The 27,311-nt window shown below is 36.0% G+C and overlaps 1 protein-coding gene across 2 annotated transcripts in view; it reads right to left on the minus strand.

Moving 5' to 3' along the window:
* Positions 1 to 205: 205 nt before the first annotated feature.
* The window catches only part of KIAA0408 (KIAA0408 ortholog), a 35,377-nt gene continuing 8,271 nt past the window's right edge, over positions 206 to 27,311 (minus strand). The window contains exons 1-6 of one of the 2 annotated variants that reach the window (XM_011961679.1): positions 21,181 to 21,392; positions 16,141 to 16,395; positions 11,776 to 12,138; positions 11,608 to 11,687; positions 8,179 to 9,511; positions 206 to 6,072 (exon numbers count right to left, since the gene is read on the minus strand). In XM_011961679.1, the coding sequence (XP_011817069.1) occupies positions 5,899 to 6,072; positions 8,179 to 9,511; positions 11,608 to 11,687; positions 11,776 to 12,138; positions 16,141 to 16,275 (2,085 nt within the window). In that variant the 5' untranslated portion in view covers positions 16,276 to 16,395; positions 21,181 to 21,392 and the 3' untranslated portion in view covers positions 206 to 5,898. Of the gene's footprint in view, positions 6,073 to 8,178; positions 9,512 to 11,607; positions 11,688 to 11,775; positions 12,139 to 16,140; positions 16,396 to 21,180; positions 21,393 to 27,311 lie in introns of those variants that run through there. The other variant, XM_011961678.1, reaches the window with a different exon arrangement.

The raw sequence follows: 27,311 nt of genomic DNA on the forward strand, positions 1-27,311 counted from the left end.
ATGTAGCTTCCTCTAAAGAATATTGTGGGTGCTTCTCTGGCTTTCATTACAAATGAAGTATTTTACTACAGATATCATTAACTCAAAAAATCCTTTACTGGGTTAATTTTAAACATAAAATTTTAATAAAATATTTAAATCAGGTTAGACAATTTGGTATTGAGACTGATCAGCATTATGTAAGACAAAATCTGCAGATCCCAAATAGCTGGATGAAATTTGTTTAATGATTCTTCTAAAATTGCCATGAGTAAGTAATTGAAAAATAAAGCTTCAAAAAGAAACTGGCAGCAGAACACAATTACAGTCACATTGCTTAACAACAGGGATCTGATCTGAGAAACGTGTACTCAGGCGATTTCACCACTGAGCGAAAAACCTAGATGGTATAGCCCAGTACATACCTAGGCTTGATTGTGTTATCTATTGCTCCCAGGCTACAAACCTGTACAGCATGTTACTATACTGAATACTAAAGGCAATTGTAACACAATGGTATCTGTATATGTAAACATAGAAAAAGTATAGCAAAAATGTTGTATGATAATCTGATCATCATATATGTGCATTGAAATTGTTTTGTGCAGCATGTGACTATAATTTTGAGTGAGGTTTATATTGGAAATTACTGTATGCTTGCTATGGTTTGAATACATACCTCCAAAATTCATGTTGAAACTTAATCTCCAATATTTAGAAGTAGGGCCTTTAGGAGGTAATTGGATTATGAAGGCTCCTCGCTCAAGAATGGGATTTAAGGCCCTTATAAAAGAAGCATCACACAGCATTCAGCTGCTTCTTGCTATTCTGCTGTTTCTCCATTGTTGGCCCCTTCTGCCATAAAAAGACATAGCAATGAGGCACCACCTTGAAAGCACACAGCAGCCCTCACCAGACACTGAATCTGCTTGCAGCTTGATCTTGGACTTTCCAGCCTCCAAAACTGTAGAGAAATAAATTTTCGTTCTTTTACAAGTAACCCAGTCTCAGGTGTTTTGTTATAGCAGCACAAATGAGTCAAGATAATATTTCAAGCGAACTGCTCTCATTTATTCTGGAGTATATGTAACTTATGAAGTGTGAAACTATTCTCTGATTCTTTTGAAGATCGAGGTCAGGATTCAGATGATGCTATAGACGAATACTGCTTGGTTATTTATTGGTTTTAATTCAACATCATGTCCTACCTAAAAATTTATATAAAATCAGAGCATAGGCATTAAAAGTGGAAATATTTTGTTAAAGCCTTGTTCACAACTTCTTGAATTTCATAAAACCATTTAAGTCAGGGCTGATGACTTTTGATGATCATTGAAAGATGAAATCAACAGAAACTCTCAATGAGAGCAAGATAAACATTTGTGTCATGTATAAAATGAACAAAACAAAACTGACAAAGAGCTGGTCAATTGTTTTGTTTTGTTTTGTTTTGTTTCCTTGTCTTCTCTTCCTTGGGAAAAGAAGGCTGGAAAAAGAGCCTGAGCTAGGAGTCTGAAGAGAGATCTATTTAACTATTATCTTCAAAAATACTTATTCTAAATATTATCTTGACTACTTAATTTTTCCTTCTTACTTAGAAATCACAATGCCTGCCTTGAAGTTTGTTATAAGAAGCAGACAAGTCATGAAATATTAATGTGCTTTGCAAACAATAAAGTCATGGATGCACAGGGGACATCTATACAGGAGAGCAGAACATGAGTGAGCCCAGGCCTGGATCCTGTCCCTGTAACCTTGGCAGTCATGCAGACCTCTTTGAATCTCAAGTTTCCCACCTCGAAATGAACTTGTTCTGAGTTCGTAGGTCCCTCAAAATCTAGACTGTTACCTACTTTCTAGATTTCTCCATAGTTTCATATAAACAGATTTTTTTTCTCAGAATTTGTTAATTTAACCTATTGGATTAATAAGATCATTGAAATGTGTATCAGATTTTAAGTATCATGATTTTAATCCCACTAAAACAATTATTTTTTGTGATGAATATGCATACAGTAAAAATGATGAGAAATCATTTTTGATACTTGTCTGAAGAACCTCCCATACCCAGTTTTTGCCTTTTTTGCTTTGCAAAGCACATTTTCTTGTAGGAACATATTTTCAGGGTAAGATGAACAAGTCATAGTTATGAGTTCTTTTTTTTTTTTGAGACAGAGTCTCACTCCGTCACCCAGGCTGGAGTGCAGGGGCTTGATCTCGGCTCACCGCAAACTCTGCCTCCCAGTTTCACGCCATTCTTCTGCCCCAGCCTCCCGAGTAGCTGGGTCTACAGGCGCCTGCCACCATGCCTGGCTAATTTTTTTGTATTTTTAGCAGAGATGGGGTTTCACTGTGTTAGCCAGGATGGTCTCGATCTCCTGACCTCGTGATCCGCGCACCTTGGCCTCCCAAAGTGCTGGGATTACAAGCATGAGCCACCGCGCCCAGCCAGTTTTAACTTCTGATGCACATACTTGCCACTTAAGAAAAACATGCCGAATTTAAAGCAAATAGTACTATAATAAAAAAATCTGATTTTCCTGAAAATGATTTAATTTTATGATGTAAATGCAAATCTTAGAAGTGAAAACTTTTTTCAAAAAAGACTTTTATCAGACTCAACTAACAGTTAAATGGGTGCAGAGAGGATGTCAGTGTACAAGAAGCCATATGGAGTTTTGGGTGGCCAGGAGCAGGAAGTCAGGCAGGTTTGGCTTCAATTCTACTATCTAGAGATATTTTGGAAGAGGCTAGAGTGAACTGTGTACATATTTGAGTTTAGATTTCATAACACACTCAACTTTACTGGAGTTCACTGCAGAAAAGGAGATAGAGAAAAATGTTCTCGATGTATACAAATGCCACAGACACTTGTTTTTACGCCTACTTTATTTGATAGCTTCTAATGGCTGAAGATTTCAATATCAAGTAATTGTTTATCACAAATGTGCCTAAAAATAATTTTAAAGATCTTTGTAGGGAAGCAGAAACTCTTTGAAGTCCAGATGTTTTCTCAAGATAACTAAATCTGGTAAAATCACCTATGTAGAAGTAAATAATATTTTATGGCCACATCTGCAAAATGAAATATGATCATCTTCATTGTCGATATAAAAACAAATGAAAGTTTTGGGTAATTTTTGATAAAATGAATTACACAAAGCATCATTTATATTTTTATATTTGGCTTTGGGACATAAGGCAATATGGAGAACTTATGTGACACTGACACAAACACAAACACTCGCACACACACACACATACACACACAGAAACTCAAGTACTCCTCTCTGCCTCATTCTTACTCCTTTCCGAGATCAGCCCATAGTATCAGTAATCCTCTGCTGAACTAAAATAATATTTTTGCTCCAAAAGTCTGCTAGGGAAAACATCTATTAATATATGTTTTTAAATCAAATATTTCCAGAAATGCTTAGAAGTTCCTTTAAATCTAGCAATGATAGCATAATAAAGGGTATATTCTAAGGAAGAAAATGCCCACCTAAAGTAGAAAGTTACCAGTTAAAAATCACAAAACATCAAAAAATATTTTCAAAGATTATTTCCATTTACCCAATAGGTTTTTCTATTTAAAAATTATAAAATATTTAAAAAGAGAAAACAGAACATTCAAATAATCTTAATTCAGTTTTACAATCAATGAGTTGGACTAGATGCTATTTTTTTTTTCTCAGCTCTAACTATAACTTTAGTCAACATAAAAAGATGTTAAAATGTGTCCCACTGGTTCATTGAACTGTTAGTAGAAAAAACTGGCTTAAAATTGTGAAGTCTGAAAGTACAGCCGTTCTAATTTACAGACAACAAAGGCAAGTCCTAGGAAGAAAAGTGACCATCAAAGGGCATCCATCCATTCAGAGATCAATCATTATCACTGTTTTCAAATCTGCCTGATCATCAATATTTTGCTTTGTTTTATTTTATTAATGGTTCTGGAGTCCCCATCCCTACCCCTGGAAATTTTGCTTTAGTAATTATGGGGTGAGATCAGAAATTTCATTTTTTAAAAGAGATCCTCAATATCCTAAGGAAACACAGATCATACCAGACTACTTGGGAAACAGTGCTGGAGAGGAACAGATAGGTTGCACAGTCCTTGGGCAGGCTCTCCACTGTCACACAACAGCATTTTCCTAACACATCCGTCATTTTATGACCCAGGGTTCCACTTTCCTGGTGTTTTCTCCCCTCTAGCTGGAAAGCATATTATGAGAATGATATTACTTGGTGTCTAGTTTACTTTTCTTTGATAGCTTCCTGTGGAAAAGGATCTTCCTGAAGGAAATGAGAATTAAAAGAGTAGATTTATAGACCTTAGTTACCATCCAATCCAAATCACTCTAGACCTTTAATTCCACTTAAGTTCCGAAACTGTCCTTACAGTAAAGTATGAATCTAGACATCACCATGCTATAGTCTTGAACCTTTCCAGGAAGTCTGCAATTTGAAAATTATTTTCTTTACCTCAGGTCATGGGGTACAATGAAGTGAATTTCTCTAAATGGTTCGAATACATCATAAAGAGATGGCTCTTGGAATACGTTTGGCATAAGAATTTCTTAGTAAAAGAAAAGCTTAAATAGAATTAATATCTAATAACATAACATAATTGGTTTTACATAGTGACAGTAGAGAGCAAAATTCCTTCTAAAATCTTCCATTTAGAATTCCAAGCCTCTCAACATTCATATTTGTCAGTTTTCAATATAAATTTTATGTGTTCGCTGTATGCAAACTGTAGCCAAAATATACATTTCTATTCCTGATGCTACTGTGGATGTCAAGGTTTAGTTTAAGCCTTTTTTTGTAGCAAATTATGAGAAGTATAATTCAGCTCTCAATGAAATATTATTCCTGATCTTCCTTGTTAGTAAAAAAGTAAATTAGTTTGTTATCTATCAATTTTAAGGAAAAGGTTAGAAAAAAGAAGAAAATAATAAATGACTTACCTCTAAGTATGTATGACTCCATGTTAAAGCAGCTAAACTAAAAGCTTACCACAACTTTAAGAAAAACTAAAATTCATCATAATTCAGTTTCTTTTTGCATCTCATTTAGGATATGTTTGTTACTGAGGCTGACAAAATAAATTCATTATTTGATCATGTCATTTATAATGCAGTCTCATGATACTGTCTCTGAGGATCAAATATTCAGTTAAAGCCATACTAGACTACCAAATAATATACAAAAATTTATGAACATTTTATGCTTGCTTTACAAGGCTGATCTATTAAACTTGTGACATTTTTATTTAAAAAGAATAAACAAGGATATCAATGGTATTATTTTACCCTTATATGGTTTTATGTGTGCCATAATCTACCAATGTTAGATGTGTGCATAATTCTTCTTTTTCAATGTAGCTGGGGGCCAAGGAAGTGGTTAATTAATATTTGTACTGCAAATGCCTTAAGTGGATACCTATTAAAAGGTATACAAAATATAAACAGTACTGTATATTTTCAAAACTTTTAAATAAACACAAAGAATATATAGGTATACATGTTATAATTTCAAAGTCAACACTAGCACATAAGTTTTTCCTATCTAAATACATACTAGGATACTTCCTATTTCAACACATGCACCTACAAACACATGGCCATGCACATAACCTTACTTTCTGCCACTTGCAAGAAAGAATATACAATATTGTACATTGTTTCAACTTATATTGTATTGGAAAATTAATGAGGATGGTATTAAAAAATTCTGACCTAAGAAATCAAAATACAGGAAGATAATTATTCCTTAGATTAAAAACACTGAAGACTGATGGAAAGTTAAGATTTAAATTGCTTGTCGGAAGAGAACAGGTCTGCCTGTAAACACTCAGAATGCTCTGTTTGACAAGTGGACTAGAACTTCTGTAATATAGCAGTCCAGGCCAAAGACTTAAGCCATTGATACTTCGGATCGCAGAGAAATGGTGTAGTTGTGGGTAGATCTTCGCAAGGCAGGGGGTGCAGATGGAGATCTGGATGCCCATCTGGAGGGGAGACGACGATTTGCTGGTCTAGCAGGTCGGGAAAATCCTCTTCCATGTGAGGCGTTCACTGACATGGATTCCTAGGACGCAAGTGAAAACATTCCTCACTCTTTGACTACCAACAATAGGCTTCATATATGATGAGTTTCAACTATAAAATTAGTCTGTTAGTAAATTTACAAGAAAGAAAAAGTATTGAAAACTAAAGAAGGTACTTGTCTAATATTTGTGGTTTTGAATGTTTTCAAACAATTCAATTTTAATACGGAATATGACATTTGATAATCTTGTCCCTTTCCTCACACTGACAAATTTTAATACGGTTAATCTCTTTGTAGAACTAATGATGAGCTCAGGATTTAAAATTTCAAGTTATGTAACTTGAATATCATGGAAATACAGATGTTTCTTAGTGGGCGATGAGGATGTTACAGTGTTATTTAAAAATAAAAAGATAATTTATAGAAGAAACCATTCATGTCAAGTTACTGACACTTTTCGAGGTGATAAGCAAAAGGCACACAAACCAAATGATTAATCTGATGCTTTTTTTCACTTTTTTTCACTGGCACTATCAAAACCTCAAAATTATCATTAAAATACTTTTAAATACGTCTTCATTCTAATTACTAATACAAAATTCCTATCTCTTGGGCATATTCTGATGAGAGAAAACCTTTTCTTTCACTTTTCTTCTTTTTCTTTTATTTCCTTCCTTCTTTCCTTTTATTTTAATGGCAAAAAAAAGCCTTCCTTGGTCCTTAAAATTAAAACAAAAGTACAAAGCTTCTATGACAGACTTCATACACTTGATTCTTATTGATCCTTCTTAGACCCCACAAAGCCTGTGCTCTTTCATATGAGCTAGGCAGTGAGGATGGCCTCCTATTTCTACTATTTTAGCCATGGTCTGACAGTAACCTGCAGTTTCTTTTTCTTTTTGGAGACCTATTTTTTAGATTTGTTCCCACAGGGGGAAGAACAAAAAATGAAAACAAAAGCTGCTCCTAAGGATCTATAGTAGAGGACCTCCCTGCCAAACTCCCAAAGAATGCAAAAAGGGAAACCATTTAGTATTACTTCTTGTTAGTTAACGAGAATTTTGTTTGGTTATCGAACAGCTATATCTATTTCCCATCTTTAGCTACAGGACCTTGCAGGCATTGATGGGCTCAACTAAAAAGCAGAGAAATATAAAAGCAGGATACTTTTTGCACCTTATAAAGACAGGCAAGATTTCTCATAAGATGGATGATAACTGATATTTTTGCAGAGTTTGAAATCCACATAGCAATTTTTTACAACAGAAGGAAGCAACTTGCATAATAGTTTAAAACCATGCTGCATACCCACTGCATTCTATGAAACTAGGAGTTTTGAAGTATTGGTTAATAATAACAATATATCACCTTGTAACTTTTTGTTAGGTTCTTAAACATTATATGAGTAAAACAGAGTGTTGTATAACTCTTCTTTGTAAATACCAATTTCTTTGACTTCTTTTTCTCCTATAACTAATGAAGATTAAACTCTTTCATAAATAGACAAAAAAGATAACAGTTTACTTAAAATGTCCATTTGAGTGGGGTTTTTTTGGTCAATGTCTATGCTAAGAATACATAGAAATAAGAATGACCTTATTTATATATACTATCTTTTAGTTTCACAGATAAGAGGACTCTATTAGGTCCTGTTAAATGATGTGTATTTCCCATATTCATATTAATGTGACTAATCCTATGAGAAAGAACATGAGTCAAATGCTGAGAATGACTGAACCAATCATAGTTAATAACTGAAAAGTGAAAACGATTTTTAAAATATTTTCCATACACTTAAAAAGAACCTTTAAAAGAATGAAATTCTACAAATCAAGAAATGTCCATTCTGAATATTTTTTCAAGAAAGAACAAACATTTGATCTTCTTCAGTTTCCTAAATCCACTTACTGTATTTATGTTATCTCATTTCAGAATTTTTCAAAAGTTACAATGTACTATTCTCAGTCTTAAAAACTACACCTTCAAGGTTCATGTTGAGTTATATTTATTTACAAACAGGGTCAAGAGGCTAAGAAGAGTCCAAAACTTGTGCCCCCATTCTGTTTATATTAATGGGACATATAAACAGAATTCAGAGCCATTGCTAATATGGATGCTACCAAATTATGTTATTTGCTTTCTCACCTCTGTTATCTTTTTCCGATCTATTCCTTGCTTCACTTCCTGTTCCCCCCACACAGCTGTCTTTTGCTGAAACTCTTGTTCCATTTGGAGCATTTCTAAATGCTGACTTAATGTGGCACCACCACTGCCATCAGAATTACATTTGGTCCAGTTATCCCGGAAGCACTTAGAATTTTGCAGTGCAGACTCTGTTGCTGTCTCATAGGTTTTCAGCAGCTTTTCCACAACCCCATAATTTGACCTGGGATCAGCTGACCTTGGACGGCCAGACAAATTACTCGGTCTCCAGTCATGCTCGTGGAGCATATTCCGATAACTGCGAGGACTTAGGTGTCCCTGCATTTGTCTTACTAGGCCTATTGTGGATTTCTTGGTGGGATTATCAGGCACATTTTCCATGGGCACAGGCATGCGGGCATTGGTTTTCCAAATACCAGTCAGATCATTACTTTGTGATATGCTACCTGTGTGAGTAGATGAAGTATCACAGGGCTTGAGATCCTCCGATGATTTTGAGCAGCTTTGATTTGGCTGTATTGCCTGACAATTTCTATCTGTTCTAAATACAGTTCTGTTAAATTCATCAGTCTTTGCTGCCAGCTTCTCGTTCCTTGTAGTCCTTTCAAAGCCACAGCTGAAGTTTCTAAGTGGGCTACTGCTGTCTGCCACTGAGGAGTTACAGTCATTACTTACGTGAAGATCGGGATGAGATTTAGCAGGGTGATCTGGGATCACCATTTCATATTTTGGATTACTGGGGGTAGAGCAGGTTTTCTGAAACCATGAAGTAGAGGGGCTCCTTTTTGCACCTATCCCAATGTCATATGACCACATGCTAAGTCCAACATCCTCATTACTTGGAGGCTTGCTATCTATTTTGACTTCTGGTACCAAAGAGGAAAAGATGATACCATCTTTCAAAGTTTTCCCTTCATTTGGATACAAAATAGACATCTCATGTTGTCTCAAAGGGAAGTGAGGGTTGTAATTTCTTTCACTTTGACCCTCATGGGGCACCCAGCTGTTGTGGTCTAACCTTTCCTTCCATCTTTCATAGGCTTGTTCAGAATCCGAGCTGGGAATATTTCGAGAGGTGCTTCTTGGAGGAGGAATTGGTGGAGTTTCATTTCTTTTCAAATCGATTGTATCAATTCCACATTTTTTCGCAGAATTGCTCTGGAGCATATTGGTACAGCTCAGATTCTTCCTATTTTTCTGTTTTTCTTTTTCTAAACTATTTGGAAGAATGCACGGGTCATTGTTGATCGTGGGGTCCCCATGAGGTATATCAGTTACATTTGGCATTTCCTGGAGAAAAGAATCTGACTTCATCCTAAACAACAATAAAACATGGTGTATTAGCTATAACTTTATTTAGAATAAGCTCTCGAAAGCAACCATGGCTAAAGCAATGAGTTTCTGCTATAAGAAAATGATTCACAACTCCCTCATACATCATTTTTATATAAACCTCCCAGTTAAAAACTTCAAGTCCTTTTATGGTAGAATGAAGTCTACCTTTCAGTGTTATATTCAATGCTCTACATACTCTGACTCAAACTCTTTCCAAACTCCTCTCTCATTTTCACTATTACCTGAGACTTCACCTACCCTCAGATTAAACTATGTAGTCTCCTGGGTTTCTGCTACTGGCATTTCCTTTTCTGTAACTTTTATCTTGCCATTCCCTTACCTCCTCTCTGCCTGCTGAATTCTTATTCATTATGTAATGTGAGCTCAAGTTCTTCTCCTTGAATGTGAAATAACATTTTAAGTAGTCAGATAGAAATCTGAATAAAAGTGCAATGAGACATGAGTAATTCCAAATGGAAAGTGTCATTTAGGCTTGAAAAAAAAGTAAAATTTTTTTGGATGACTTGAGTAAAAAGCATATAGGATTAAAGTAAAAGGCAAAAGGAGTAAATGCTATGGCTATTCGAATTCGAAGGAAAATGAGTACTTTGATATGGATGAATTATAAAGCAGAGAGGGGAGGATAATGAAAAATGAGAGAGAAACATTAGGTCATGTCAAATTGTAATGTCTCTGAATTACAAATATCTTGAACTTTGTTCTAAAGTTCATGGGGTGACAATAAGAACTTTATATTAGGTGTGATTTGTAAAAGAAAATTGTTAAGTCTTTTCTGGGTTATATTAAATAAGCTAAATATCACAATTCAAATTTAATCACATTGATAAATATAAATCATATTTATACCTCTTCAAATTATAAAAGATTATGGTATAGCCTACAATAAAATGCAGATAAATACCTATTAACAGAGAATAGAAACAAAACTAAATGGGCAAATAGAGGACAAAGTTATGTTTAAAATAAGACTGGCTAAAAAAATCTACTGCAAGTCAGCACAAAAATTCTTTGAGCTTCCTAACAACTAATGAAAAATAAGGGAATGCATTTGTGTAGCTTTCTAAATGAAGCATACTGCCCCATGAGGAGAGATAAATGTTGATCCTAGAATAATCCATCTTTACTTAACTTGTAGAGAATTCCAATGTATTTGTTAATTTGGCTAAAACTTACTGTTATAAGTATATATTGTTTCCAAATGGAAACAGCATTTTTTGTGGCATGTGTACATGTGTACATGTTTATAATATGTTGTTCTGAAAAGTATGTAGGCCTCCATTATATAAATACTAATTCAAGTAAAATAAAGTGCTCTTAAGCATTAAATATTTTAGTAGAACATGATTATATAAGCAAAATGCCACACTTTTAAATCTGACATCGTTCAATGATACATTTAACTGAATTAGCCCAGTTGCACACTCTCATTGCTCAGATGCTCAGAATGAGTAAGAACTATTTTAGAGGTTACTTAACTGATTTTTTACAGAGGGTCTTCCCTAATTAAACAGCAAAAAGAGGAAAGTATTACTAATAGATTACAAAGGGAATTGGAAGATTGGCTTTAAGAATTAGTGAACAGAGAAATATACAATTACAGTTTCTGGCCTGGTGTAGTGGCTCATGCCTATAATCCCAGCACTTTGGGAGGCTGAGGCAGGGGGATTATTTGAGGTCAGGAGTTCGAGACCATGCTGGCCAACATGGTGAAATCCCATCTCTATTAAAAATACAAAAAACCTAGCTAGGCATGGTAGTGTGTGCCTGTAGTCCCAGCTACATGGGAGGCTGAGGTAGGGGAATCACTTGAACCTGGGAGGCAGAGGCTGCAGTAAGCTGAGACCACACCACTGCTCTCCAGCCTGGGAGACAGAGCGAGATTCCATCTCAAAAATAAGCAAAGAAAAAGAAATTAAAGTTTCTATCTTCCACCCTAGATAATACATTTTAATAACTCATTAATTCTTACATGTAAGGAGGAGGCAGTTTGGACTCATTAACTAAAAACAATATTTTTTATTTACCCATCTAAAATAATAATATGTACCAGCCTACCTTCTATGGTTAGACCGCTTTCGAATTTCCTCTTGAAAGCTGCATAATTCTTCACTAACCTTCGCAAGTTCTTCAAGAGCCTTTACATATATAAGCAACAGCCCGTTAGCACTTTGAAATGTAAATATTTCTTTAGAAACAGTTCTAGGCCAATCACGTCTTACTTACTGTATTGAGGGCGCCAGAACAGCTCTTACTCTCTTCCTCAGAAGTCCTCAGGACAGGCCAGGCCTCACATTCCTTTTGGTTGTCTGTAGCCAAAGCATCCAAAAACCCTACTTTTGATTTTTTTGTTGCTTTTTGTTCCTTACACATTTGATTTCCTCCACTGACTAAGCTCTGCTCTGTTTTATTTTCTTTTCTCAGACCATCTTCGTGATTTGTCCTTAGAAATTCACATTGTCCTAAATCGGGGTAATTTGGGGAAGATTCTATCATTTTGTCTGGAATGGTCTTCTCATGGTAAAGATCAATGATCTTAGCACGTTCATTCATATTGATTTTCCTCCGAAGCTTTACTTCCTGGCAAAGCTGTAAGAAAAAGAAAACAAAATTAAAACTTCTTTTCCCTTAATTCACTTTGTTAATATTCTTGATACTAAGCAAACCACTTTGAGTTCTCTTTGCCATATTAAAATATACTTCCTAGGTATTAATGCTTCGGCCTCTAAATAGTGCCTCTAAAATATGGATTAGCTGGAACAAGTTTGATGAAACATAAAGGCTACTTTTAGTAGGGCAACACATGGATGCTAATTCTTTCTGACTAGCAATCAATCATTCAAAAAATGAAATAAATCTGTATTTGTATATAAATACAGAAACACTGTCACAAAATTAGAATGACCTGAATCAATTACTAGCCATACTATATAATTGCTTTCAGAGAGAAGCAAGAATTTAACATTCAAGTCATAGTTTCCAAATGTCTGGTCCCACTTGTACATTAACATTTAATTGCCTAAATGCTTGACAATCACATATAGTAAGTCAACTTATTCTGTTCCTTAAATAGTCACTTGTCAGTCAAAGGATGCTTCCTTTGGTTGGTCAATTACATTGGTGAGGGCTAGATATTACTGAGATTTTAAAAAAATATCAAGGTGATCCACATTTTTAAAAAGTTTCTCATCCAGATTAAAACAAATATGACAATACCCTACGTGATACAATAGTACTGCAAGGCTTTGATCATCTATTAGTCTGTATTCAAGTAGAACCCAGATTACTTCTTTATGAGATCTTAGTTAAACCTGCACATACTCATTCAGTTCACTTCTGAACAGAGGAAAGAAATGGCGTTCTCTTTAGGCTTGAGTCATGTAAAAGCTTGTCAAACTTCAAAAGAGACTGTCAGATGACTATCAAAGCAAATGACTCTATATTTAACAGCCGCAATCAGTATCTACACTACATGTATTATTCAAGTAATATAACAGATTTATTGCTGCTTAATACATACCAGTAACTCAGTTGAGAGAAGCACTAGAGTTGATGCCTGAAATATATACAGTGCATTTATTTTTCTTATGCTTATAAATTTATTAGTACTTATTGTATGAAGTCAGGATAGCATCAAACTGCAGCCATGAATCGATTGTTTGGTCCCTGCCAAATTATTTGTACTGAACTTCTGTGGGCATTATGGTTTGAGCTGACAGAAGCCACCCTAAAAAGTACTTTTTTTTTTTTTTTTTTTTTTTTTGAGACGGAGTCTCGCTCTGTCGCCCAGGCTGGGATTTCAGCTCACTGCAAGCTCCACCTCCCGGGTTTATGCCATTCTCAGCCTCCCGAGTAGCTGGGACTACAGGGGCCCGCCACCTCGCCCGGCTAGTTTTTTTGTATTTTTTAGTAGAGACGGGGTTTCACCAGGTTAGCCAGGATGCTCTCAATCTCCTGACCTTGTGATCCGCCTGTCTCGGCCTCCCAAAGTGCTGGGATTACAGGCTTGAGCCACCGCACCCGGCCTAAAATGTGACATGTTAAATTTAAGGATGTTGTTGGTGAAACTGTCCCGGTTTTGAGAAGTCATGAGTGAAAACAAAATTGCTTTAGTTGCAAAAGCAGGGGAAAATGTGCTCTTCCTGGGAAATAAGTTTGCCTTATCATTTGAATTTGAAAGTATATGCACCTGATAATTTTTGTTAGTTACTAGAAAGACTCACTGGTACATTTCATATACGATCCTTCCTCCTGTCTTCAGCTCATCTTTCTATTTTTGTTTTTGCATATTTTATATTATACCTAATTTTATGCCATCTTAAATTTTCTTGGGGACTTACGTGAGGTATGAATAAACAAATAACAATGTTATTGATGGAAAACTATTTTGTACAAAAGTAATCTAAGTTACTTGGTACTCAGCCCTTGTCAATGGTTATCTATTTATTCTACCAACAGATACAGGCAGGAGACTACAGTGTGGGAAAAAAAAAAAGTCCCAGATGTCTGTAAGTTCTATCCAGAATTTCTATCTGGATTATTTCAAATTTCACATGATCCAAGTATGAACATCTTGGTTTTGCCATAGCAAATGCAGTGACTGTGGATAGTAGCTGAACAGTGAACTATGAGCATTTTAATAGCCAATACTATATTCTCTCATTAGATATTATCACTTAAAATCACTGAAGATATATGTGCAGACCTGGGAATCTACAAATCTCTAGTAGATGACTTAATAATTTACATCTGATCTAACATATAGAACTTTGTGATAAATGTTAAACAAATACAGTCTTTTATGCTTGAGGCATGAGATTATTTTTCCGAGTGCTGATTTCTTAATTTTAGTTTAAAAAATTATCTTGATTCTCTGTGCCCTGTGAAGAAACTTTCCTCTTGTTTTCCTTGATCTTTCTACCTCAGCTTTGAAGCCTGTAAGAAGGGACCTTTTATACATGTTTGGCAATATATATTAGTATGTAAGGGTAGCACAGTGCTGGTATTCAAGTCTTTATTGAAAAGCATCATCTGTAGGCATTAGGGGTAAGCACATTATCTAAACAAATTCCCAGCTATGGAGCTGTATAGCACAGGCAGCAAAACATAAACAGCAGTACAGCTACTCTCCAAGATAAAAAAAAAAATGACAGCCCTTCTGTCTCCCTGATACAGAAAGAGATGTTATCTCTATGAGGTATAATTTGATGTTTAAAACATATTTCATGCCTGCTAATTGATAAGGCTAATATTTAGCTTAGATGAACTCTATAGAATTGTCAGAATAATTATTGGACAGTAATAAATTTAATCAGTCAGCAGCTTCTTTTAACTACATGGCTTTAAAAATTGGCTAGACTAATCCTGCATCCCTTAGTTATTTCGCTTGGATGCTAGAATTGTCTGAGACTGTTACCAACTGAACTTCCCAAATATTTGGGAGGCAATGACCTAGGACTACCGGTCAGTTTCTGATTGAACTCGAGTTCTGAATTCTGATTTGACCAGGGAATCTCTTTGTTGATCCACTCTGAGTATGGGTAGAGGGGTTAAAGGAGCAAGTAGAACACATTTTCCAAACTATAGAGGGACAAGAAGTATATATTCTCCTATAATCCCTAATCATATACTACATGCCTGCCTTCTCAGCTCTATTTTAGAGGAAGGGCTTAATAATTACGTTTCTTCAGCTTTCTTCCTACTATGCCAATTCATATTTTATTCACAGTCAATTACACGGCTGTTAATAAGAAACATAACAGAACTATAAACACATAAAGCACTCACTTTGCCTGCAAAAAAGGTCAAGAAGTCTTAAAGTAACAACTTTGGTAACGTGCATAAAACCATATAAAGTCAATACTATGTATGCTACCAAAAGAAAGCAAGATAAGCATAAATTATTTCCAGTTGGTGCAAAAGCTTGAATATACATCAATGCAAATGCTTGAAGGAAATATTTCAGGGTCAACGGACTGAGGGAGGGTTAACGGAAACAAAATGATTGTGTCAGAGTCATGACATGTTATTTTTCATAACCCCTTTTCCAATAAATATGCCACTAAATGTGCACACCTTAAGAGAATAAATCTCATGTCTGCTGCCATTTTCTGTTTGATATATGATACTCCTTTTGATTATACTGAGATATCTAACATGTAATTTCCTTTAATAGACATTACTCATAAATCTTCTTAGGAAAGATCTATGTTCTAATGCCCAATTATAATTTTGCTGATCTATGTCCCACCAAGTATATCTTTCTTGCATTTTAGTCCTGGCGCTGGTATTTGAAAAATCATACAAAATACATACCTCACTTTCGATAAAAAAGCTCTCTAGTCAGAAAATAATAAGTTGAAACATTTTAGAGTGACATATCAAATGCTTAATTTTCATGCAATGATATAAAATAATCCTTACAATGCCACTGGATAAGATTATGCTATTTTTGTTCTAGTAAATATCACTGAGAAATGCACCTCTTAGGTGGAATAAGGAAAACAAAAGAGTTTCCAATACAAAACAGTCCACAGAATTTTCATCCTGCACTTCAACATTACAGTACATCCACAACAAATTAAAGTGTACCTCTTCTATTTTCTTCTGCATAATCTTCCATTGACTTTCCCATTCCTTTCTTTCATTGTCAAACTGGTCCAGTAATTCCATCTTTTCCTTATGCCAGTTAGTCTCTGTGTTCTCCCACTGCTTATGTAGGTCCATGGCAACAGTGTAAGTGTCGGTGAAGAAGTGTTTCTGCTCTTCTCTGCCTCCTCTTAACCGTTTCTTGGAAGCTTGAAGTTGTTTTATTTGAAGCAGTCTCACTTGCCTTTAAAATAAAGCCTAATATAAACATAACAAGAGAGAGTTCCAAATCCATGTGCTTTCTGGAAATATATTTATCATTTTGTCCAGCCATTCACATAAACAAACTATAGGAAAATTGGACTCAAAAGAAAAGAGATGACAACAGTCTACTTAAGAAGAAGAAACTAACACAGTCAATAAAGTAAAAAGTATCGTCCAAAGTTTTGTCCCTTTCTGAGACCAGACAGCAAAATTATAGTGGACGAGATGATTAAGTGCACATGTGAGATATAATCATCCCTTTAACCACTTACTCTAAAAGTAGATTTTTTCATGAATATCTAAGAGTAGAAGTATACAATTCAAATGTATGGTCACATCTACAGACTGTGACAGATTCTGCTGCAATAAAATTATTCTTTCTGTTCTGATGCAACCATACTCTTATGACTTAAATTCCTGAAACAGAGCTGGGTTGCAGTCTTCTATATTCAGAGATCAAGCCTGTGCCAAATGTCATTACTGTGTTACTTATTAAGACCCCAAAGTTGGTAGTCAACTTGGGACTGACGTATCATCCAGAAACTAATCTAAATTATAAAAAATATATTCATTATGGCACTTCATCAAGGAAAATCTAGAAGCATCAAAACTATCCTGTGAAATATATGTTAAAATTTATCCATGCTCTCTTTTCCTTTGAATAGACTATATACTATAAACTGCTTAGGATATCGAATACAGAGAATTGAAGAAAACATTTTGCTTGGTTTTCAGGGAATCCTCTAATACATTAAGTAGTGACTGAAATAATTAATTTTCTAGCCTTCGGGGATGTGCATTTAAGGTTTGAAGTCACAATTTAAAATATCAGCTATGTAACTCTGGTATAAGTCTAAAATTTCTGAGATTTAGTTTTTTGCATTAAAATGGGGATAGTCATAGAACTGTTAAAAAGATTAAATGGCATACTGAATGCAGAGTAGTTTGAGAAATTTAAGAAAGTTTTCTATTTTTGCTTTACAAAATTTCATTTTGACTTCAATTAAAAATACTTTTGTATTAAATAAGTCAGTGCCTTTTTAGGAGGTAGAAAAACATGTTTAAAATGTTTGAATCTCTGTTTAAGATAATTGTGCCTATAAGATGTCCTAACTCTTCAGTCACTAGGCCATTATCAAAATGCTATAACTTACTGGTGGCAGCTAATGCTAATTATGGACAAAGATCCCAACAATCAATAGCTTTGTGGGTGCTGGCACTGCCAAATTAAGCCCACATACCCAAGCAGCAAGTGCCAATTTTGTATTCACAGAAGATAATTGCATATTTCATAGCCTAAAAATAAGATAAATATCGAAGACTAATTTTATTTTTGTCAGACTGTTGTAAACATACATATCTGAGTGGTAATCAGTTTTGAACATATATTTTTTGAGTCACAATCAATGAATTAGAATAGAATAAGAATGAACAATGTTAGCTATACATGCAGGGTTCTGCCTTCAAAACACCCTAATAATTTAGGGATCTATATTGTTACTCTACTCTCAAACTATTTACTAAAGATACTTTGATAATTTTTTCCTATGTCTTTGGCAATAGTACTATTATGATTAATTCAGTCAAGAAAAATACATAATTTTAGATCTGGCTATTAAAGGTGCTATCATGTCTCGCTTATCTTGAAACTAGCAGACTGCTTTAAAACTATATGTAATTAACTGTGTGGTGAAACTACCTTGCTGACTAGAAAGTATTTGCCACTGTAATTTCTTAGGAAGAATGGTGTGGTCTGAGATAATAAGAGATAACTGCAGATTTAACCAAAGCAGCTAAAAAAGGATGCAGACTAATTTCAAGCTACCTGGAAAAGAGTAGCTATGAGAAATCCATGTTTTATCCCAACTCTCTTTAAACACTGGAAATGTTCCGAAATCACCATAAAGTCTTTTCTACAATTGTGTAGCAAATGGCTCCAATTTTTCCTTCTATTCCTAACTCTTCTCGAATCGTTTCCATACTACTGTTGAAAGATGCCAGGCCTTCCTCTTTTTAACCTACCAGAAGATCATTCAGGAATACCCTCAATCAGTCTTGCTCTTGATAACAAGACTGTATCTAAACCCAGGTAACAGTCCTGAAGCAGAATGAATCCTGCACCTATCTGCAAAGAGCCAAACTCATCGCTTAATATGGAGAAGGGCCAATGTATGGAGCTTTTCCTTTCCAGGCCCAGAGCAATTGCTAGTGCCAAAATATGTAATAGTTATGGATCAGAAACAAGCCTTTACAAGAACATTTCTATAGAGCAATATCTGTGCCAATTTTTTGTGGAAGGATTTGGCCTCCTTAGCATCTCAGTCTTGTCGTAAATATAATGTTAGATGTTAACGTAGCCAAACATATTGCTTCCACCTCTAAATATAAAGGGGAGGGGCATAAAATTGTTTTGGAGATTAAGTGAGCAAAAGGGAAAAATGCTTAAAAGAAGTGCCTAAACCCTGCTCTGGATCATAGCAAATGCCTGATAAATAGTTGCTTCTTGTTTTCTTCCTTCTGTCCCTTGTTCCCTCCCTTCCTCTTCTTGTCTTTCCTCCCTCCTTCCCTTTCTCCTTTCTTTTCTTCATCTATCCTTCTCCCTGTTGTTCTCTGGAAAAAAACCTGATTATTTTGATCTTTATTTAAAAACGAGATAGAAACAAGTGTAATTGTGTGAACTCTCATATTCTCCATGATCTTCTTTTGCCTTTTTTCAAGTATTTTAAAGATACATGTCAAGTATTTAAAGAAAAAGTTTTATTGTTAGTAAAAATGTGAACAAATCTTATGTAAAACTGCTTTTGTTATAAATCTGACTTAAATACTACAAAAAAAAGTCAAACTGAAGGGGCAACTTGGTAGAGACAGAATGTTTCGTAATGAGAAGTTATGGGGTAAAGTGGTTCAGCAGATTCAAAAACTCAATTTAAGTGCTCTCTACTGGGGCAAAAATAAAAGTTCTTTTTGTTCCTAGTTGTCATTCATTTTCTCCCACAGATACTGGCATCTATGTGGGAGAGAAGGAAGGATTTCTGCTGTCTGTGTCCCCTACCCCATATCTCTTTGGCTCTCCAGTTTATGTTGTTCCTTCTAGAATTCCATTTCAGAATAAAAATTTATTAGAGCAAATGTAAGAGGACAGAGTGAACTGCAGTACTTAGTCACACACCCCAACTCTAAACCAGCATTGCATAATCCCTTTTAACTTACTTCCCCTTTCCAGGGCTGAAAGCCAGAATTATAAAGAGTTGTGAGTGGGTTGCATAAGTATGGTGATGGGAGGCAAATAGTTTTGCTAGCCTTCCGGCCCTACCAGTAAGCAAAGTTTAAGAGTAACACACAAGTCTCACAAGAAATTTTCATTCCCCAAATTAGCCTCCGTCTGGTCATGGCAGCAATTCTTTCTCTGAGGGGTGCTCCATTCTTAGGAGACCTTGGTCACTACCCTTTCAACCTCCATCTTGCCCATTGAAAACTGGATTGCAGTCAAACAAACTAAACAGCGTTCCTTAGGGGCAGCTGCTCCATTTCTACTTCTCTCTTTTTAGATTATTGTTTAGAGTACTTGTTTCTTGCTCTCCTTATTTCCTTTTGCTAAACATATCACTTTTCATATAATTAAAGATTTTTCATTTATAAGAGGTTACATATTCCAATAGAAATGCCACACACAGTAGGTACTGCTAATCTCACAATTCCTAGAAGACTCATTTGGCCTGAAGATGCTTTGCTTCTGATTAACTTTGATGGATTAGGAATTCCCATGCTTATAACCTATCAGAGTAATGTACCATTTACCTCCTAAATTCTCTATCCCTTTCTCCAGGCTATTATAATCACTTGAATTATTTCAATGAATTAATAAATCTCATTCCTTTCTATTGTTCACTTGCAATTGAATCTTTCCAAAGACCACCGTGATTTGACTTTGTTACAGGGTAAAAGGGAAATTTTTTTCATTGCTGTTTATTGCTGTTTTAGCACATTCCTCATGCTCCAACAAGGTCAAAGAGACACTACCACAATTCCGAATGAATCAACTTTACAGTCTCATTCAATAATCTTCTTTCTGGTTTTCTTTACAGTTATTTACTCAAATTAGAAAACATCCAAGCTGTATGCACACTGATTTTACTTAACTCATAAAATGCAAACTTTAAAGCAAACATTTGGTTTGAGTAAACAATGTCTACAACTAACCATCGTGAACAAAAGACATAGTGGTAAGTTTCCCTCCTAACTGTAGATTATTCAATTATGAATGGCATAGACTTCAGCTCAAATTACAGAAACACTAACTCTACAGAGAGTCCACCACCACCTTAGATAAAACTAAAATTTATTTTTCACCACAATTTTCAAATACCAACAATCTCAAGGATTGTGAACTTTAATTTGCAAATGTTAAAAGTCTTTAGATGAATAAAAAAATCACATTTGAATAAATATACTTAGTGAAAATCAATGATGGGCAAAGTGCTTTTCAAACAACTGAGAAGCAGTGTTGGAAAAACAGTCTCAAAGAGCGGATGGTACTGTCAGTCCAGAGTTGGGAAATCTACCCTGAGCAGCTGAACAGCCTTTTTCCTAGGAGTCAGTACAATCTGTTATGCACCCCGCCCACTGTTTTTAAGCCCAGACACAGACAACAGCAGAGACAGATGTTGAAATTACACTTCACTTAAACAGTATCCACAGTTCAAAACATCTCACCAGCAGCCCCTCTGTAGCCTGCCATAATTAGTCACTTGCTTGTAAACTTGCCGGAAAGAAACATACCTTTCACACTGGGGAGAAATCCTATGGATGCTCGACCACTGGCCAGTCTAGCAGTGGAAGGAAGTGGATGGCTAGCTGTCTTAAAGAGAAAAGTCTCAACTTGGTGAATCTCAATTCTTTACAAGGGGATGCAAAATAAGTCCAACCATTCCACAGAGCAGTACTGACAAGTCCCTTTGAAACCTTCACCACTTTTACAAGTCAAAAAGCTGCTCAGCTTAGTGTCACAGCAGCAGCTGAGACTACAGTGACGTCAGTTACTTGGAGGCGGCCTTCAAGCCACCTCTTCCAACCAGAGCTCTGTAACTTTAGAGCAGCTCCTGCTCTGGGTAAACAACTCCAGGTCCAGGACATTTTTAGCTTTTATAATGGAGCCCAGGATTTTCAAACTCGCCAAAAGAGCTGGCTGTTAACATCATACGATGACAAGGGCCAATTTTAGCTTTATTTTATTAGGAAAGTAAACTCATTTTTTTTATAGGCAAGAATTATCTCGCTCCTTCCATACTTCCTTCTCCTTCCCAGCTGGTGGTAGGATGTACTCTGCTGTGCCTTTAGAAGTTTGCATCTGGATGTGGCAGAACACGTGTAGCATAATTATAAATACTACATACTCTCAAAAGATCTGTGAGAGTTATCAAACTTCTATCTTCAAATAAAATAGAAATGGGACATAAAGTCCAATCTCTTAGCTCTCTGTGATTCTGACAGTGTGTTGCTTTTATCTACAATAGTAGCGATGTCTTTATATTAGAGAAAATCAGAGCCCATGGGAAGGGATGAGATTTCTTACTGTGGGAGGACAACACACACACACACACACACACACACACACATACACACACCCCAAATATGAGATACTTATGGGCTTATTTTCCACTGAAGTGTGCTGCAGACATAGGAAAAGAAAGCAGCCTAAGTATATGGAAAAGTTCTCTAAATCATGATCAAATCAGCCTGTTCTGAAATGCTAGGAGATCTTGCCTCCCCAGCGACATTTCCAGGTTTATTGTGGCTTTGTACACACACCCATCTGATGACATTTGGTTTAATTTAGTCAAAAAAGTCTCTAGAGCAATTTTGTGCCTAACTTAGCAAATATACAAGTTTAAACAATAAGGTCTTCAGGTCTGAAGAGCGTCCCTGGTGTGGTCTTTAAAGTAATACATATTTACTGATATTATTTTCACCTGCTTCCAGATAAACATTTCATGAGGCGCTAAAGTTTAATAATAGTAACCTGCTCATAGTAGGACTTTAATACATGCAGGACAATCAAATGAAACCCTACTCTGTGTCTGGAAAGCCTGACATCAAAATCTCAATAGCAAAAACAACAACAACAGTGATAGTTACAGTAATAATAGTAATTATTCACTGAGGGGCAACTCTCTACAAGGTTCTGTGCTAAGTACTTTGAATAGACCTTTATCTGAATTCACCCTCATAGCAATTCTGTCTGTAGATACTGATCATCTGATCTTATTGATAAAACCCAAGGCTCATAGTGGTAAAGCATCCTGCAAAAGTTCATAGAAATGCACCCATGTGGAGGAAAAAGGGTTTGAAACTGTTTTTTTTTTTTTTTTTTTATTGCAAACCATGGAATTTTGTCATAGAAATCTAGGTTTCAGTTCTACTGCCACCACTTATCTGTGTGATCTTGTAGACCCTGATTCTTCCTTAAAGAGATAATTATATTTACTTTAAGAGGCCATAAGAATATGAAGGAATATATATAGCGCCAAGCACACAATAAAGGGTAGTTCATGTCTACCTCCATATTTATGAGGCTAGGAAGAAGATTCTTGGAGAGACGGAGAGGCAGGAGGGAGTTGCACAAAAACATCAATACAGAATTATCTTAACATTGTTTCAGGTCGGGCGCGGTTGCTCACGCCTGTAATCCTAGCACTTCTGGAGGCAGAGGCACGTGGATCACTCAAGGTCAGAAGCTCGAGACAAGCCTGGACAACATGGTGAAACCCTGTGTCTACTAAAACTAAAAAAATTAGCCAGGCATGGTGGCGCAGGCCTGTAATCCTAGCTACTAGTGAGGCTGAGGCAGAATTGTTCGAATCCGGGAGGCAGAGGTTGTAGTGAGCAGAGATGGCCTCACTGCACTCTAGCCTGGTTGACAGAACAAGACTCTGTCTCAGAAAAACAAAACAAAAAACATTGCTTCCTTTACCTTTTCTTCTACTCCAAACATCTTAACTTCTACGTATCACTTGTAAATCAAATTAAGACCATTTTCTAAATCCTATTGAAAATTCAGATAGTATGTGTCTAAGTTACAAGAGATGTTACGTTGGACTATACTTCCTAAGTGTCACTCAGTAGTACCCATTTCAATCTCTTTCTTCATGGATGTCCCAGTGTGATTGTCCCAGGGCAATCACAAATAATTGCCCTATGTTTTAGAAAGAATTACATCATTCATACCTGATGACATACTAATCTTATTTCAACGTATAACAGATTCAAGTGCTTCATCTGCTTCTTGTCACAGTAAAGCTCATCCTAAATTGTACACAGAATCAAATGCTAGTGAAAGTCTTTGACAAAAAGTTTACTCCAAGTTTCCCACTTTTTCTAGTATTTACCAACCTTTTCTGTTGAATTATATATATATGTAAAATTTATATTATATGTTACGTATAATACATAATTTCCATGCCATATTTCATACCCCAAAGACAGAAAGTAAGTCAATTAGCTGATACAGTGCAAAGTCAAGAAATGCTCAGCACAGCTTTTGAGATTTTCCCTTGAAAACTTTTTGTTTTTTAGGAAAACTTTTAAAAGAAAAGTTCTCACAATTATGTACATAAAATGAACAGATTTAAAAGTCTGACGCTGGCATACTCAGCCCTAACAGTTATATTCAGACATCTCAAACTGCCTGAGGTTTTCAAGCAGGTGTCAGAATGACTAAAAACCTTATGGAAAAAAAATGCAATTTGTTTTGTAATGCAGTTTATCTCTAAACCATTTGAACATTTAAATCTTCAAATATGAAATTCACAAATGATTGTCCTATGTTTTAGAATTACATCATTCATACCTGATGACATACTAATCTTATTTCAACATATAACAGATATGTAAAGAAACGTACATAATAACACTTAATGGAAATAAATGTAGAAACACCGCCTGCTGTCAAGAAACAAAAAAGAAAATTCTAAAAACAATAGGAAAAGATCTATATTAATAATAATATTAAGGCACAATCACAAACATTTTGAAAAGGGTAAAAGAGAAATAATGCGTGCATAAATGTCACTAGCAGGTGTTTCCAGACTTACAGAATTTTAGCGTCAGAAAAAACTTCTGAACTCATCTAGCTAACCTTCTCATTTTACAGTTGAGGGAAGAGGCCCTGAGGGTAACTCATCTGCTCAAGGTCACAAAGCCACTTACTGGCCATTCCAAGAATAGAATCCCGGTCTCCTCATTCCTGGTGGAGAGCCTTGAAGTTCAAAATTCCAAGAAGTGCAAGGGAAGAAAATTGAAATAAGAATGCTGGATATGAGAGGAGACTAAGAAGTTGACTTCTGGCTTTGGCAAATTTTAAATTCAGTTTTCTTCTATGTCCAAATGAGAGAGATGATACTCTGTCTTCCAAGTATGACATACGAATCATATCGCTGAGTATTTATTTATTTTTGAGATGGAGTCTCGCTCTCTCGTCCAGGCTGGAGTGCAGTGACGCGATCTCGGCTCACTGCAACCCCCGCCTCCCAGGTTCAAGTGATCCTTCTGCCTCAGCCTCCTGAGTAGCTGGAACTACAGGAGCACACCACCATGCCCAGCTAATTTTTGTATTTTTAGCAGAGACAGGGTGTCACCATATTGGCCAATCTGGTCTTGAACTCCTGACCTCATGATCCACCCGCCTCAGCGTCCCAAAGTGCTGGGATTACAGGCGTGAGCCACTGTGCCCCGCCAGCTGAGTATTTATTACTATCTAAAGAGGCTTGTGTCCTTAGCTAATTGTAAACACTGGGTCAAAATAAAAAGGCAAATGGATTTTAGCAGTTAAAAAGATCTGAAGATAAACACAGCAACATGGCCTTAAGCATGCCAGTACATATTTAATCTATAGTTTCGTTTGCAGAATGATCCTGAAGTATTACAAAGCAGTTACTCATTTGTTCTCTTTATGCTATGACAACCTGGTTGTTATGAGACTGGAGAGCTTCTGATTTCTTGCTTACATCATTTTTCCATTGCTTATTCTTTTACCCTTTAAACATATTTAACAATAAAAGGGGTACTGTGTTTCTATTTTCATTAGAAAGAAGATAGAAAAGATTTAAAAAACTAAACTTGTTATTTTTTGTTTGTTTTAGTTTTGTTTTTGAGATGGTCTTGTTCTGTTACCCAGGCTGGAGTGTAGTGGTATGATCATGGCTCACTACAACCTCAACTTCCAGGGCTCAAGCAATCTTCCAGCTTCAGACTCCTGAATAGGGGACCACAGGCACTTGCCACCATGCCCAGCTAATTGTTTGATTTTTTTTTTTTTTTTGAGATAAGGTCTTGTTATGTTGCCCAGGCTGGTCTTGAACTTCTGAGCTCAAATGATCCTCCCTCCTTGGCCTCCCAAAGTGCTGAGATTATAGGCCTGAAACACTACGCCCAGCCTAAACTCATTCTTGTGCATGTTAAAGTTCAAAGGCTACTATAAGGGATGTAGTTTAAGTAATTCTTTCTTCTTGAATAATGTCTTCCTCTTGCAATTTTGAAATTACTTTAAGATCATGAGATCTCGGTTGTTTAGCAGAACTCTTGAATCTCAAATTATCTTCAATTCCTAAGGTCTTGGGAACTTTAATTAACACTCCATTTAACAACTATTTGTGAATACCAATTCTATGCCTGGTTAGACCAAGAGAACTCAAAGAAGAGTAAGAAGTCCTTGTCTTCAACAGGTCTGGTCAGCTCTGAAGATTCCCTGAAATGTGACATGTAGCATGACTGTTTACATTCTGAGTAGCCCACTACACTGGTATAAATTCACAAATTTGGAGAGTCTCTCCTAGGAGTACCCACAGCATTCCACCGAGGAGATCACGGTTTAGTGTTACTCTCACTCAGCCCTAGCTGCACACTATAATCACACAGAGAATGAAAAAGAAAAATAGCCATGCTGGAACTCTCCCCAGACTTCTGACTCAGACCATCCAGTGGTGAGGTCCTGGCTTCAGACTTTTGATAAAGTTCCACAGCTGATTCTGTCAAATTTGGTCCTGTGTTATTTGAGTTCTAGAATGGCAATTTCAATTGTGTGTTAATAAATATAATTTTGATCCTCCTAAAGTACTGTTTTGGGATATAAAATTATGAGGATAACACACAGAATATTTACTATCCATAGAAGTTACATGTTTGGACTATTACTTGCCAGCTAATGCACTATTTTTCCAGTGGGAGATGTTTATCCTTAGAATCATGGGACACTGGCTTTCTCTTCTATTCTGAAGGCTGCACGTCAATAAGTTTTTTAGCCAAGCACATCCATCATGGGGCTTATGCACAGGCATTTCCAGATGACAGAAATATTCAAAAGACACACGTTTGAATGATCTGTTCTTTTCAAGTCGTGGTCCAAATTCTGAACCAAACAGTAACATATTTGAGAAATGTGGGCTATTTTAAAACTAGAAACAGAGCTTGCTCACATTTTTCAAATTTGCTTTTAGCATCTCATTGTATTATTTACAGATTCTTGACTTGGAGGATACTGATAATGATGAGAATAAAATCAAAATAATTAAAAGGACTGTTCGAGGGCTACCTTTTCTTTAGTGACCAGAAGAGTCCTGAGAATGCTTGTCCACCACAAGAGGGACACCCTGAGCCACTTCTCTCTGCTGCGCTGTTTCAGCAGTAATGCACGGCTCAGGCTTGGTGAGTGTAATTTGAAGGACACAGGAACTAATCCATATTCCCCCAGGGAGTAACTAATCCACCTATATCTTCTACGAGAAATGTTAGATTTATCACTACCAGGTGACAGCATTCTATTTCCAATAATTGCCTAGTAAAATACCACTGATAAAGGAAATAACTATTGGCTAGTCACACTTCGGCACAGAAAAGGAGAAGAGGTAGCACATACT

The sequence above is a fragment of the Colobus angolensis genome, unplaced genomic scaffold, assembly GCF_000951035.1.
Source record: "Colobus angolensis palliatus isolate OR3802 unplaced genomic scaffold, Cang.pa_1.0 Scaffold562, whole genome shotgun sequence".
Classification (NCBI taxonomy): domain Eukaryota; kingdom Metazoa; phylum Chordata; class Mammalia; order Primates; family Cercopithecidae; genus Colobus; species Colobus angolensis.